The 16,667-nt window shown below is 40.5% G+C and overlaps 1 protein-coding gene across 1 annotated transcript in view; it reads left to right on the forward strand.

The window, feature by feature from the left end:
* Positions 1-2,188: 2,188 nt before the first annotated feature.
* The window catches only part of LOC306814874 (proprotein convertase subtilisin/kexin type 5-like), a gene marked incomplete at its 5' end in the record, with an annotated part of 43,969 nt that continues 29,490 nt past the window's right edge, over positions 2,189-16,667 (forward strand). The window contains 4 exons of the mRNA XM_079331359.1: positions 2,189-2,310; positions 9,246-9,382; positions 11,155-11,352; positions 11,683-11,751. Coding sequence (XP_079187485.1) covers positions 2,189-2,310; positions 9,246-9,382; positions 11,155-11,352; positions 11,683-11,751 — 526 coding nt within the window. The remainder of the gene's footprint in view (positions 2,311-9,245; positions 9,383-11,154; positions 11,353-11,682; positions 11,752-16,667) is intronic.

Genomic DNA, 16,667 nt, shown 5'->3' on the forward strand with positions numbered 1-16,667 from the left:
ATACTGTAGCTGTTCCTATTTCATTATCTCGTTGCTGTTTCCAGTAAATTGTTCATATGTGATTTTCACATTTTTGTGACTCTTATTTTCAGCTCCATCCACAGAGAGGAAAGGGGGAGGGGTAAAGAGTGAGGGAAGGGAATAAAAGGACTGGCATCTGGTTTAGGTGAGTCTCAGTGAGGGACTGCCATTCCCAAACCATGACAAAATTATACATTCAAATCTCATCATTTGAGAATGTGGGATTCCATGTTACATCCTCTGGATGCATATCCAAAAGGCTCAAGAGGCTTATATTAACCAAATCTGTCAATTGCCTGAAGGCCACATTATTTTTTTCTAGAAGGTGAAAATTATAAATATTTGGTATTACAATAGGTATGCACCAATACAACAATGTTATCTGAGTAATATCTAGAAAAATTTAGGATCCCACTGGATAATATGTGTAACAGCTTTTCTAGTGTTTTTAGCTGTAGTCCTATAAAGCAATTACTCATAAAAGATGCAGTGTTACAGGTCAGAAATGCTGCACCAGTTCCACAGAATTAGCCAGTTTACACAGTTTAAGGTTTGGCCTTTTGGGGCATGCAAGGGGTTATATAAATGTCTGGAAATAGACACATAGATATATAGAGATGCAGATACAGATGTATACAAATTGCTCTTTGGACAAGGAGAACTATAAAAATGTATGAACTTGTACACACTCAAAGACTTTTGTTTCCCTGATCCCATCAGAAGACTTTTCATTTTTTCCTAGTCTGAACTTCTTCCCAGCTAGCCCTGAGTCTCTGAGGAGCATTGTCTTCATGGTTTATGTGGTTCCATCATTGGCTTTTGGCCCATCTTTTACTTTTTCCCTCTCTTTAGAAGACATGCAAATCATTACAAAGCACACATTACATCTCTGCCTGCATTTTGGGTACCCCAGGATTCACCCAGAGCTGGCTAGAAGTTCCAGCCAGTTTGCCTTTATTCCTGTTCACATCCCCTTAGATGTGTAAGTCCTGTCCTAGCTCATATGTCATATCAGAGTTTTCAGCTATTACAAAAAAAAAAATTAATATGTAAAAACACAACTGTTAAAAACACAACAGAGAACATAATTTGCAGTATTTTAGAAATTTTTTCCTCCCTACATTGTTTTAAATGGATATAAGTGGTTACTTTGCTCTTCAAATGTAAGGAACTTATTGCAAGTGAAAGCCAAACCCAAGTCATTCCATATTTGTGTTTTGATTCCTAAAGTTCACTATATTTGCCAGATCTGGATTTTCCAGCCACGGTGCAAATGGAAAGAGTTGCTTGATATTGGAGTATCTATAGAAACTGCAGTTTTTATGTATTATATAGGACTTTTTTGCCCAACCTCTTCCATTATTCAAGAATGAAGGAACAGCCAATTCCTTAAATATATAGACTCAGTTATAATAAATTTTCCCAGAACAAGCTGACATAAAAGACCCAATCTTGAGCTTTATAAAACTGTGCAATAAATCAATTTACTGTCTCCACATGATACTGCACACAAATAAAGTATTCATACTACTTACCAAATCTCTGCCCTGAGAGCAATTAACCATGCAGCTCACCAGTTTGGACCAGTGCTTTAATTATTAATATAATTAATCAGTTTCAAGGTAGAAATCCATATAATATATTTTTTTTTCAAGTCCAAATGTGCACTTTTGCACCAAGTTTCAATTCAGCCAAAATGAAAGCCTGGGTCTTTTAGGTAGGGAGTCTTTCATCAGCAGCCCAGGAGGGGGACAAAATATTCTCAAGCTGGAGGTTTGGGAAGCACCACCAGGTCTCTGTCTGATGGAAACTTGCTCAAGTCCATCTCCTCATGTGACATATCCACACCCATGACAGCAAACCCTCTATGCTGCAGCTTGCAGTCGAGTTCAAAAGATATTACATCATCAATACTCCTCAGTAGCACTAAAAAGAAAAGAAACATTAATAAGCAAGAAAACAAACAAACAGCTCTGGTTATCCTGGTTCTCCAAGAGAGTCAGTGGATGCCACAGGGAAATCTGCTCATTTCAGTAATTAAAAATAGATCAAATTCCTCTTCATCATTATGTTTTTCAACCTGAGAAGTTTGGTATTTTTTTTTCTTCCTTTTTTTTTTTTTTTGTTTTTTTTTTTTTTTAATTGTGAGAAGATTGATCTGAAATAAACCATTTTTTTTCTACCAGGAGAATATCTTGATGATTCCCAAGAATGCCAGTTGTGTGATATATCCTGTCAGAAATGCATTGGACCTGAGTCAGACAATTGCATCAGCTGCCCACCCACAAGGTAATTGTCTCCTAGCACAGTGCAGTGCAAAGATCTCACATCATCATCTGAGAAGAGGCTGTATTGTGTTTAGCAGAGACTATGGAAGAAGTGTCTAGGGCAAAAAAATCCAGGGGACATGAGAAAAAAAATTTTATGTAAAGAAACAAAATGGCTGGCTACCAGCAGCTCATGTTTAGCAGCATAATTCCCACAGATAAAGAAAAATTCATTCTTATGTGTAAAATAGACTTTCTTTCATTGTCATCCTTTCTAAATCATGACTGCTGGAATCACAGCTGACAATTCCACAGCAAGAATCTGGGGCATCTGCAGCTCTACCCAGCTATGAGGATTGGCTCAAGAATGAGCATGGATGCTGGCTAATTTTGGGAGATATTCATAGCACCTCACTGAGGTGTCATGGGTTGGTTCAATATTTATAACCTGCCATGAGGATTGAACAGGACTAGAAAGACACTTTTCCACAGGAGTTTGCAAATCAGAGGTTTTTGTTTGTCATGTCACCCCTGCTCCAGAAGACAACTGGTTTTTTACACCTCCTACTCACAGCTGTATTCTCTCACAAATAACTCTGGTTGACAATAATCTGCACAGGATTGTGTTGTAGCCAGCTGATTTCCACTGGCATGAAAACAGGATCAGATCCTCTACAGCAAGGAAAGAAAATCCCTCAGCAACTTTGCAGTTTGCCCTGAAAATATCTATTACAAGACTATGCCAATGAAAGACATCCCAGGACTCTGGAGTCCTAACAAATCCATGAGTGAGGAAGCATTATTAAATTCTGCTACATCAGAAATGAGAGCAGAGGAAACCTGGGAAGAATTTTGGATTGTGGAGTGGATTTTTCCCATTCACAATGGCATTTTAGTTAGATTGTCAGTTCCTCCCTTGCAATTTACATTGTGAGCTTTACATGCAGATATTAACAAACAGAGGAACCAAGTTATTGTGCTGGACCACCAAGGTGTTCCAGTAATGAGGTCTCAGGAAGCTTTTGGGAGGATGCTACTCTAACCACCATGATTAATTCTTTAAAAATTCTGAATTTTGGTATCTAAGGTTTCAAAAATCTTTCTGAGACCCTTCTTTGCATTATGAAAACTGGTAGAAAAAGTCATATTAAGCAGAGCAGTCTATAGTAAAAGAAATGATAATACAGAGGAACCTTGCCCAGAGGCAAGAGTTTCTTATGAAAATCCAGGGTTAATTTATTTTAATAATAGAATCACTCTAATATCATTTGATAAATGAAAATTATGCTACCTGAGGGGGTTTTTTTTGCTGTTGTTTTTGGGTTTTTGTAAAGAAAAAAATTATATCGCATATTTTTTTTATCCAGACTAACAGATTATCACCAAATTCCTTGTCCATCTGTTTACAGTTCGAGCCAAAGTTAGTGACAACATCTGACCAGGTGTTTCCCATTAGGGCAACATAACAAAGAGCAAGAAAAACACGCTTTAGCACTGTGAGAGCTGCTTGTAAGGATGGATATCATTAGACTTAGCACACTCAGTAATATTTGCATGCCATATAAACATAATGCAGCTACCTCCAGTACCCCTGTCATATTTCTCCTTTTCTTTCAGAACACATCTGAAAATGGTCATAGCAAGTGAAATTTGTTGGGGAGTATTGCAGATATTCTCTAATGCCATTGGCTGGTTCTAAAACATGCACTGTCTTAATATAATGGAAAGGCTTTTGTTGTCTAGGTGTATTCAAAGTCTGTACTAAGTGCCAAAATTGCATTCAGCTTCTCTAAAACTGAATCCCAAGTCCTCAGTTAGCAAAGTGGTCAAAGTAGATAAGTATTGAGGATTACAGCCTTTCTTTTCCTATTTTCTTAGGAGGGAAAACACTATCAAAATCTAGCTAACTGGTTTTATTTTCTTTTAGTAGTCTGTGAACAATGCATGAATTGATGCATTTCTATTTTTCTCCCAAGCAGATTAAAACATTAAGCAACACTGAAAAATGGACCATAGATTTTCATCACATAAAAGGATTCTTCAGCAAATGTTTAATTACCCAGCAAAAGGAGATAATTTAGCAGCCAGGCTCCTATGTACTTGTAGATAGATGTATGCCCTGATTCCAGCCAGGATGGAGTTAATTTTTGCAGTAGACAGGAGGGGCATGGCTGGGGCTGGGAAGGTATTCTGTGCCACCTGATCTTATTTCCAGGAGTGGGGGAAGGGGTCTCTTCACAGTCATGGAAATGGTCAAGTGCTGCCATGAGAACCATTCTACTTCTGTACACTTTGCTATTGATATTCTTGCTGTTGCTCTTCATTTCCTTTTTTACCTTTTGTGCCTCCAATTCTCCTCCCCATCCCACCTCCGGGACAGGGATGGGAGACTGAGTAAGAAGCATGTGGTTTGGAGTTTTGGTGGGAGCACTAAATTGACTAATTCCATTGCTAAACCCTTGTTTGGCACCCAGGGTTGGGGTAACACAGACCTGAGGATTCCTGTAATTTGTGGGTGTGGTACCTGTCCCTGTGTGTGCCTCCATAAATGCTCTATATGCTCCTCACAATGTGTTGCTTCAGAGCAGGGAGGAGGATCAGGATTGCTCTCTTGCTGTAGTAAGATCAAAGGAAGTGAGGTTTTCTGGGATGTGCATCTAATGTTGCTCTTCATCTCAGGCACTACTTTTGGGAATCCACTGATAATCGTACCCATCACACCTGCTCTGTGACAGAGTGGAGTGGATGATTTTCCCCATCTTTTCACCCCCCTTTTCTCCTTCTGACAGCTTGTGAGAAATTCACTTTGGATGTTGAGTGCATGTTCTTATTGCTGTGTCTGGTATGTCTCCTTGGTATGGTCTACACCACCCTTGGGGTCAAGAAAGAGATTTCCAGGAAGATCATTCAAGGGTCTGCTCTGAGTGTGGGAAGATTTGAGTGGCATAGAATATGGGAGAATATGGCACTGTTTGGGGGGAAGTTCTCTGTTCCAATGGTTTGGAAGTTCTCCCCTGAACGACTACAGGACAGTAAGACAGTGACAGAATATTTGCAAGGAAAATGCTGTGGCAACTCCAGAGAACAACAGCTTACTGCAGTGTGCCCTGGCTAGTCTTACTGGACACAGATGAACACTGGACAGTGCTCCCAGGGAAAGGAGGAGGAAATCACAACATATCAGAAATATGTGAAGCAGAGGAGCAGTGCATGCAGGTAGCAGCTGCCCCTATACTATATAGAAGTAGAAATCCAAGACCAATTCAGTTTGCTTCACAAGGAATGAAGAGGAAGCAGGACCTTGTGGAAAGATTATCTAAGACTTTGGGCAGATTTGAAAGTATCAAGAAAGTTAGAGAGTCCCATGTTCCACCAATACAGACCAGAGTCTCTGCTACTGGGAGCAAGTGCCCCACTGCATGGAAGAGACAGCACACAAAGAAGGCAACCTGTGTTTTTGCCTTTGACTGCAGAGAAGACATGAGGAAATGGGATGGAAAACCCACCTCTGCCCTGGCAGCATGGGTACCTGAGCTGAGAGGACAAGCAGCCATCACAGGAGATTCTTCGAGGATAAATGCAGCTCCAGTTTCCACTGGACAAGTACTCAGGCAGAACAGGAGAACTGATGTTATTTCAAATCCTCTTGAAGTTTTCCAGTTCATATTTACAAGACTGCAACAAGTACCACGAGCAGAGCTGGAGAGGCCCTGCCTCCAGCCAGGTGGAGGAAAGGCACAATCAGATCTATTGGACTGTGTGGATCCAATGGCTTGGCACATCAGACACACAAGAACCTCAGTTTTTAGTTGACACAAGTGCACAATGTTCCCTGATGCTGTCAAGATATTTGGGGGCAGAATCCATCTCTGTTTCTGAGGTGACAGGGGGAACTGGACACTGACTGTACTGGAAGCTGAAGTGACCCTGACTGGGAAAGAATGGCAAAAACACCCCATTGTCCCAGAGCCCTGTGCTTCCTTGGCAGAGACTGCCTCAGGAGAGGGTATTTCAAGGATCCAGAAGGGCATTGTTGGGCTTTTGGGAGAGCTGCTGTGGAGACAGAGGGAGCTGGACAGCTGAACACCTTGCCTGGTCTCTCAGAGGACCCTTCTGCTGTGGGGCTGCTGAGGGTAGAATAAAAACATCACTAGCACAGCAGTGCATGGATAACACCATGGCAAGACTCTGTGACCCCCATCAGTGAGATGAGTCCTGAACTGAGAGACCCCGTGAGTGGCCAGCAAGACTCTCTCACTGTTTAGTTGTGCACATGGCCAGTGTGTAAATCCAATGGAGACTGACTGTGGACCATGGTGGCCTGAAGGGAGTCACAGCACCACTGAATGCTGTGCCAGACATGGTGGAGCTTCAGTGTGAACTGGAGTCCAAGGATCAATACTGAAAATGTGTTTTTCTCCTTTCCTTCAGCAGCAGAGTGCAGGCCACTCTTGGCTGGAGGGATGTGCAGCACAGCTGGAGCTGCCTGCCCCAAGGGTGGAAACACAGCCCCACTCTGCCATGGACTGACCCAAACTGCAGTGCAAAAGGCAGAGACTCCACAACACTTGCAACACGTTGATAGCATGATTGTGTGGGGAAACACAGCAGAAAACTTAGAAAACTGAGAGAAGATACTTCAGATCTTCCCAAAGGTTTTTCCATAAAACAAACTAAGGTGAAGGGAAGTCCCAAGAAATTCAGTTTTTGGAAGAAAAATGGCAAGAAGTCATTGTCAGGTTCGAATTGATGTGGCCAACAAAAAAGCAGCTATATCCACACCAAACAGCAAGAAAATGAGCTTTCCCTAAGTGCTGTGGGCTTTTGGAGTATTCACATTCCAGATTAGTCAGATTGTAAATCCTCTCTATCATGCAACAGGAAAGAAGAATGACTTTTAGAGGGGTCTTGAACAGTTTTTGAGCAAACTAAACAGGAGATTGTTTATGCAGTAGCCCCTGAGCCAGTCAGGACAGGAGAGGTTGAAAAAAATGTGCTGCATACTCAGCCAGGGAGATTTGAGTGTCTGGCAAACAGCTTCAGGGGAGAGTGGAGGAGAACCACTGGGGTTCTGGAACACAAGGGACCTGAAGCCTGCCCAGGTGGAAAGGGCATGCTGAGTGCTTCTCTTAAGGGTTTGGCTGTTTCAGAAGGGGCTGGTGCTGAAGCACAGCTCCTCTCAGCACTGTCAGCAGAGGGCTGGATATTCAGGGAGAAAATCCCTTCCACACATCATCCATGATGCTGCTTGGAATAAATGGGCTGGACAGGTCAGATAGTGAAAATGGAAAGCTACTCTAGGGAGTTCTACACAGCAAGTCACAGAAGATATTGAGGTGGACCCTGTTGAATTGCAGAGCTGGAAGCCATCCAGCTTTAGATATCATTGAATGAGAGAAATGGCCAGCTCTCTCCCTACCTTTACACTGGCTCAGTGAACTTCAGCAAACTGCCCATGGAGGTGGCTGAAACAATGGAAAAAGACTGGTTGGCAGCACAGCCAAAAAGTAAAGGCCATGTGGTTAATTAATACCCAAGGCTCTGACAGTGGAGGTCATCCTGCCCAAAGAAAACCCCATGCACTGTAGAAGGGGATAAAGTCTCTGTGGTACACATGAGGAATGTTATGGAAGTCAGGTTGAATTAGTCCTGCCTCAAGCAAAGGTAACCCCATCCATGGGACCTGGTGGGTAAAGCAGAGAGCCAGAGAAACATGATGCATTACTCAAGAATATTTGATTTTTTTTGTGTGTAAGAACAGCCTGCAGTGCTGAATTGTTTAATATTTGTTGCTGAATGACACTACATACACACAGAGTATTCCATAACTAGCACAGACAGTGAGTACAGTCAGTTCCAGGTACACCAGCTGACAGCACACCAGCCCTCCTGCCCTGGAAGATGCCTTGGCTGGGTAGAACCCATTGTTTTGGACTAAATGAATTTAACAGGCACCTTGGAGGGACAGCCATTGACTGTGGAAATTGCACCTGTGCTCGTGTGTGTGCACAGCACAGGCGTGGTCCACAACTGGATCCTGCACCTGTAGGATCTGGGCAGGACACAGCTGGCACAGAGATGAGCCAGGTCCTGTTTCCAGCCAGCACAGGGTCAGTTTCTGCAGTGGTCAGGGCAGGCAGGGCTGTTGGGAGTTATTCTGTCCCTCTGCACAGTTAGTTCCAGGGCTGTGGGAGCCTTTCCATGTTCATGGTTTGGTGCAGTCAGGGGTTGTCAGGAGCTCCCTGCAACACAGCTGTGAGCACTGGCATGAGCACTGTTCAGCTGTTGTGCACTTTGTAATTGATCTTGTTGCTGCTACTGATCATATTCTTATTTCTTTGCAGTTTCCAGTAAGTTGTTCTTGTCTCAGCCTGTGATCTTTCTCTTTTGTACATCCAATTCTCCTCTCCGTCCCCAGCAGAGGAGAGGGAGGGAGGACAGGCAATTGAGCATGGTTTGGAGTGTTTCAGTGGGAAAACTAAATGGTAAATACCATTCCTAAGTCATGGCAACATGTAGGTCTAAAAACAGAGCTCCAAAAGGCCAAAATTCAGATAGATATTTGACTTCATGTACAAGGTCATATTACTGAAGCCACAGTACTTTTTAAAGACAGTCTTTAAAGTAAAACAAATTCCTTCATAAAGACCAAATTTTGCTTTCCCTTTAGCAGACACATGGGACCATGGTCAGAGATTGTGATACAAGGAATCTAGGCAAGGGATCAAAAGGTGATTTTTCTCACAAAACTGTTTAAGCGAAAAACCGTCTTTGAACTCTAAGAATCATGTTCAAAACACTTTTCATACAGTAAATACTATAAATAACATCAGGAAAACCAACTCTTGAAGTTCAAAGGCTTGCAAATAGAATGAGAGAACAATTGTTTGAGTTTTCTTTAGATTTAAAGAACATGTAGACCTAAATTTGTAATTATGCCTCTGTCTTCTTTTAAAGATTCTTTGATGATGGCTGCTGTGTTGAGCAATGCCCCAGAGGAAAGTTTGAATTTGCACAGCAGTGTCACTTGTGCCATCACACCTGCCTGGACTGCAGTGGAAGTGAGCCTAACAAATGCACCTCTTGTGGAACAGGTAAGTCACATTTCCTTTTGCCAGGTTTTTCCCTTCCCTTGGCCTCCAAATCCCCTTTTCCCTCAGCTCTCAGGGCCAGTTGTTAGATTCAATAAAATGAGTAGTGCTTTTACCACCAACATGCATCACAATCTTCTTGTGACTCTGAAGGGAATTAGAACTCAATTTTTTTATTTTTAAAGTACAAGAAAACAACTGTCAACTTACTGCATTTCCCTTGGTGTTTTTTCAATAGGAGCTATGTTAACAGAAACAGAAACAAGGGGGGAAAACCCAAACAAACAACAAACAAACAAACCAAACCAAACCAAACCAAACCAAAACAAAACAAACAAACAAACAAAAAGCACACACCAAAAAAAAAAAAAAAAAAAAAAAAAAAAAAAAAAAAAAAAAGGACAGAAAACCTGCATAGCCTGCTTCTGGAAAAGAAGTGTGGTGGGTTCCACTGGAGATTGCTGTGACCCTGCAGCTGAGCAGACAGGATTTGCAAGGAGAAGCTTATCACCAACACACATTTTTGTAGATCTTAGGCTGAGAGGAAGGCTAAAGCAGACAATTAGGTGGAAATTCCAAAAAGCCACTATTCTCCTTTTGAAATTCTGCTTTAAAAGTTAACTCCAATTGTCTCTTTAACATTTGATGAGCAAAAACATGAGGCCATTACCTGCAAGTATGTGCAACTAGTCTGAATTGTCCTTGAAAATGAGTATTTAAGATGTAATTTGTAATAAAGAGCAATTTTTATGAGCTGTCTTCTGATGGCTCACAGTGGTATTTGCAACCTTTTCATTTTAGCAGCTGCCTCCATTTCAGTTCTAATCAACAATGGCACAGATTTTATTTATTAGTAAGTGTCTGGACTACAAGCAAGCACTAGCATGGCTGCATTAATTAGTCATACTGATGATGAGATTGACTTTCTCATTTTAGGAAATGTGACTCAGTAGATGAAGTTTTCAAATGATACTTCAGGTGTAATGAGAGCAAGTTTGCATAATTGCTCCCCAAAGTCTCTCCCATATGGAGGACAGCAAGATATATTTCTGGATTTCTGTGAATTGAGACATTAAGACACTTCTGAGACTCACATTTAATTTTCTCAGGAAAATTAAAGATTTGTGCATGAAAAGCAAAATAAATAAAATTTAACTTCTGCTGTGGTGCAGTATAATTGCCTACTATAGCTGCTTTCTCTGCATTTTCAAAACTAAATTCTGGTAAGCAAATTCTTAAGTTAAGGCAATGATATGCATTTAGCACAGTTATATGTGTAATTTATACTGTAGGGTGACTGATTAGAAAACTCCCCATGTTGCACATGGCACATTAAGTTACTTGTGTTTTCACAGGCTTGGCTCAGGAGGATTTGGAGCAGGGGACCTCTCAGTTCATTAGAGAATGTGTTTTAATAGCTAATAGCTGCACATCTGCTATTTAAATTAAAATCTAGATGAGCCCACTAAGATGAGGATCACAGTTTAATCTTCTAGGGACACAGGTTGAGTCTTTCCAAAGGTGAAGGGGGCCACTGCTTTCCTAATAATTTACATTTGCATGTACAACGCATTACAAACACTTGCAAGAGGACTCAGTCATGGAAAAATCTTGATATTTTTGTTTTTTATTAGACTGATGGATTTAAAGAGCAATTGTTCACTAGCATGACATTTTATATGCCCTAAATCTCCACTGGAACTTCATAAAGCTCCTCCTTGCACCCCAAATGCCCTTTATGGCTGACAACTTTTTCCCATTTGTTTGCCACACAGACAGCAGAGGGGTGGAACGTTTCCTGTACCATGGGGAGTGCAGAGACCACTGTCCTCCAGGCCACCACCACCTGGAGCACACCTGTGTGCCCTGCCCTGGCCACTGTGAGGTGTGCCTCAACTCCAGCCACTGCAAAAGGTGCTTCAGAGGCTACTACCTCACTGAAAATGTCTGTCAGAAGCATAGCTGTGGAGAAGGTAAGCCTTCAGTAGGGGATAACAAATATTCTATTCAATTTGTTACAGAAATCTGTTTAAGAGTATTAAAAAATGTTTTGAAATACACAGTCACACCTGACCCTGAGGTGCTTGATTTCCAGCTCTGATCCTCTCCTAGCATCATGTTATTGTAAAGAGAATTTTCCTCAAATTGAGTGGGTTATGCAGAAACAAATGAGAAAACAACTTTCCATGAGTTTTTCTCCTTTATTGCTTTGAATCAAGTTTATTTATAGGAACTTTTTCTGAGTCCTTCCAAATGTTGCATTGTATAGAATTAACCCAAAACTGATGATTTGAAAAACACAGGTGGAGTGGAATATCCTGACTCTGAAGACTGTGTACCATGTTCAGAGGGATGCCAGAACTGCAAACAGGGTAAATATTCCCTTAATCAACCTTATTGTTATTCTTGAGGTAGGGAAAATTTAGTTCCCTTCACTCTTGTCATTAGCTTAAGTGCATGCTGCTGAGCAATTAGTCATTGGTGCAGGTGGCTTCTTCACCAAGTAGATTATATTCCATACTATATTTATTTTTGAAATAATTTTCTAGAATTTATATTCCCCATATATAAGAATAACTTAGATATTAATTTAGCTATTAAAATTTACAGCAGCTTGAATGCCACACTCAGGCTGAAAGTTTTAGTGACTTTCTGAAGCTATTAAGCCATTATCAGACACAGAATTTTACAGTAATGTCCAAATTTTCTATGCCTCAAAACAGATCACCACCATGTGCTTCCCCTTCAAAGATATAGGTGTAAGAAGAATCTTAAAATTTCATTTAAGGGCAAGTTACTGCTAACATCAATGCTACTGCCCTGAAAAATCCCAGTAATGCATTTCATGGTTGGTGCAGGCTAACCCACTCATCTGTGCACAGTTCCTTGTGAAAAACACAAGAAAGGAAATACCCTGAGCTGAAAATGCAACCAGCAGTGTTAAACAAAAAGAGGGGTTTGAGATTCAGGTGGAATCTCAGCTTCCACACCACAAAGCTCTTGCCATGTGGCTGCTGCAGCCTCCCTGCAGCTTCAGGGGTTGTCCTCCTGCCAAAATATCCAGGGAAAGTGAGACTGCCCACAGGAACCCAGCAAGCAAGGTGTGTGCAGCCATGGCTGAAGTATTACAGCCCCACAGGAGTCTGAAAGGTGGGCTGTGGCACTTGCCTCCAGGCAAGCAGGGATTCTGCTTTGTTGTGTTCCAGAGGTGAAAACCCTGGATGTGAAAATACGCTCTCTGCATTAAAAAAATGCACCTTTCACATTCAGGGCTGCCATCCATGGCTGGGACACTTTCTGGATTTGAGTTACCAGCTCTGCAAAATTTAGGACTGCACAGTCTTGGCATGCCATTGTCTGCTACAAACTCCAAACTCTGAACCACAACTCTCTGTCCAGCTCTTGCAGTGGCTAAATCACAGCGAGGATTTTTATCACATTTTTCATTCCTTCTTTCTGCCAGTGTTCCAACCCAATGTGTGATACCATAAAAAACATCCTGTGATGCTGGTGACCAGCCATTCTGTGTGAATTCAGTCAGGCCTGAGGCTTTCCTCTCTGGCTGCAGCATCCCTGTCAATACTGTGGCATGAGGAGATGGTTTTAACATGAATGCAACTGCACCGTGGCCTCCTTTTGTATGGTGTGATATCCAAATTTATGGCAGCTGCCTGCTTGGTTGAGGGGATGATAAATTAAGGGAAAGTGTATGTTTCAATATCTATCTTTATTGGTGCTACAGATGTTACTTCCCCGTGCTAATATTTTCTATGTTTTTTACAATGACTGTGAGTTCAAATTACTGATTTTTCTTCTGAAACTCTGTAGTGGCAATTGGTGTTTTGAATTAGGGAGAAATGTAGTATGTATGAACAGCAACATTTTTTTAAAAACAGTAATTTCTAGTGACTCAGAAGATTTTCTTTGTTATGAACTTAGCAAGTGTGAATAAGGAGACTGGAAGGTTGTTGATGGTCAGCTGGCATACAGAAAAAGGGGCTGCATTAATTTGCCTTTTTCCTGGGAGGATCACTGTCTCCTAAATATGAATCATCCATAACATTCACTGCACACTTTCAACTCTTGAACTCAAAGTTCTGATTTAAAAGAGGGCTTTTTATGGGCTTCAAGGATCAACAGAATGGATGCAGGTAAAACAGAGACTGAATTAGTTTTCACTGCTGTGTAAAGTCAGAAGTATTAAGATGCCAGAGTTTATTTACAGGCATTATATTAAGGAAACCCATTGGTGCTCAGGATGCATATATTACTGAGAGGCAGATATGGGTTTACTGGTAGTTCTACTTGGAAAAGAAGAACAGTGGTGGCCTCAAAGCACAGTCCCAAGCAGATTTTTCAAACTATAATATGTTCTTGAAGGCTTCAACTGCAGGCTTCAACTTAAAATAAGTTGGGTAGTTATGGTAGATGCCTCTATCTATCTATACTATATAGTAGATATTTTACTCTTAACATTCAGTGAGTTTTCAGGTATATCAACAACTTCATTCATAGATAAGTACAATAACAACTTTCTCATATCAAATCAGAATGCTGATGTATTTAGAAACTTCCGCAAAAAAAACCCCTAAAAACAAAAACTTTATGCCCATCTCCTACAAGAAGTTCATTCTTTTGCAGGCTCTAGAGAAATTACACTGCCAAAAAAGTAACTAACTTAAAATACTAAAATTTCAAGGTGAGAAAATAAGGAATATGCTACACATCTTCACACAGAGTGGAACACCCCATATACACAGTCTTTCTACAGACTGCCTTTTAAAATTAAGTGGATACTGGAGGGTCTTCCAGTCTCTTTGTCCTATCTTCCCTTTAACATAATTGAATAATTTATTCTAAGAACAGTAAAGAACTCTTGTTTTTAGGAGGGATACATAATGATGCTAAGATAATTGAATTGCCTGTTTTTCTACTAGCCTGAAAGAGTTTTGCTCAAAAAATCTTTTTCACAAGACACCAAATGACAGATTAAACCACCACCTGCAGTCTTGGGAAATGTTGTCCTGCTTTGCAGAGACAGGAAAATTAATAAGATTTGCTTCCTTCTAGCATGATGCCATGTGCCAGCAGAATAGAGCAAGCCTGCATGGGCAGTCTCTCTTTTTGATCTACATCCAGATTAAGACAGAGGCATCATAATTTATAATGCTTTGCATCCCGTATCAGGCATTTCAGAGAAAAAAAGTAAAACCCACACAGTAAGTAACCCTGCAGGTTGTGAGGATACTGAAGTAGATAGTGTTTGTAAGGCCTTCTGGAATCCTCAGGGAATGTGGTTAAATCTGTTTGGTTCCCTCCAAGTTTGGAATGGATTTTGTTTTAAGGCACCAGTGTGGCAATACACTGAAAGTCTAAGAGCAAAGACAGGAAATGAGAGAGAGACTTAATCAATGACAGGTAAATCTATATAGTAAAACTACAAATTATGCTTTCTTTTAAATTCAGGTAATTATTTCTTTCTGTTCCCTTCATTAATTCAGAGGCCACTCATATTTTAAGGATGTAAAGAATCTTTAATGGTCATAGGTGCCATTCTGCCTGCAGACACTGGCAAGTCCTGGAATAAGCTGATGGGAACATTGCCTTAGAAAGTGCAAATCCCCAGCAAACCTGCAGCTCTGTGTACACAGTTCCCAAGCAATGGCTGTGCACATTGGTGTTCTCTTTGTCCTGCCCTGCTCTGGGTGCATTTGGCTCTGCTGGAAGCCACAGGAGCAGAATTGGCATCCTTATGCACACTTCCATGAGCCCTGGAAGGCAGACTCTGGCACAAGCCAAGGCTGGAGGGTGACCTCAGCACTGATGTAAAACTCTAAATTCTTAAAAACTTGAATGCATGCCCATTTCTGTGCTAGCAAACACAAACACAATACTGGGCAGAAAATGTCTAATAAAGTGTGCTGGATGCATCTTGAGTCCACACAGCCAAGATTATCTTTATGATATCTCATACCTTTGGTATCTCAGACCTGAGTCTGCTTTTCAGAGCAGCAATGAATGTTGCTCCCTCTGATGCAGAAAGTTGGGAACTGCAGGTCTGTGTTACCTTTGACCATCAGGTTTTGATTAAATTTTAATGTCTTTTTTGTCTGGTGGGTGCCAGTAAACATCGTGAAGTCTACAAAATTAAATCCAGTTTCCTCAACAAAAGCAAGTTTTTGAAAGACAAAGTCCTGCTGCAAAAAATATTAGGAAGAGGATTTTCTTTATATGATTGCAGCATTTAATTTTCAGCTCCCAATGTAAGTTTATTTACTCACATATTTAGATATCTGCAGGATAGCTTTCATATTTTCTCCAGATTTTGAAACCATAATGAATTTCAGACACCTTCTTCAAAGTCAAATTTACCTTTTTAGAGAGCTTGTGGCTATAAGCCAACACTCCAAACAAGAGGGGAAAAAATAAGGTAAAACTGTAGATTCTGAACCACTTAAAGTAATTATTCGAAGAGAATTTCAGAGTCAATAAAATGCAAGAACATAAAATTCTTTGCTCCTATTTCTTATGTTTAAAATACAACTTGTGGGTTCTCTTCCACTCACCTCACCCAACTCATGAAAGTAAAAATCTTATTTTATGAATAGTTCTTATGGGCCCCTACAGAATACCTCATCTCCATGCAGCAAAATACAATATATACCAACTTTTGATCCATCCAAATTTCTACAGTGAGCACCATAACATGACTTTTCAACCTTTGCACTAGGTTTTTTTACAAAGGCTTACACTGAGAGTAAAGTACTCCTCAGTAGGGTGCAGAGTGAAAAAATGTTCAGCAAAGTTATAGCTTTATATATATATAACTATATATATAACTATATATATATATATATAACTATATATATAACTATTTATATATATACATATAGTTATACATATTTATAGATTTTTAAAATATATATAGATTTTCTCTTTCAAAGATGCCTTACAAAAGAAATTAATACTGAGAAAACCCAAGGAGCCATTCCCTGGGAATAAAGTCCTGCCAAAGAGGCATTTAGGCCCAAATGTGGATTTAGCCTCTTTGATTTGGCAAGCTTGAGCCACTCTCAAAGGTCATCCAGAACCCAACTATTTAATTTGGTTGGGGTTACAAGGTCTAAGTGAAAAACATAAAGCTGTAAAGCTGAAAGTGAGGATAAATCATACACAAATAATCAACAAGATTATACAAAGTGGAATGGAGGAACATAGAGTTTACAGGGCAGTGGGAGTGAGAAGAAAAGTATTTAGAGAAGATTTAAGGAAGTGTGAGGCAGCTGAA

The sequence above is a fragment of the Erithacus rubecula genome, assembly GCF_903797595.1.
Source record: "Erithacus rubecula genome assembly, contig: SUPER_Z_unloc_3, whole genome shotgun sequence".
Taxonomy (NCBI): Eukaryota; Metazoa; Chordata; class Aves; order Passeriformes; family Muscicapidae; genus Erithacus; species Erithacus rubecula.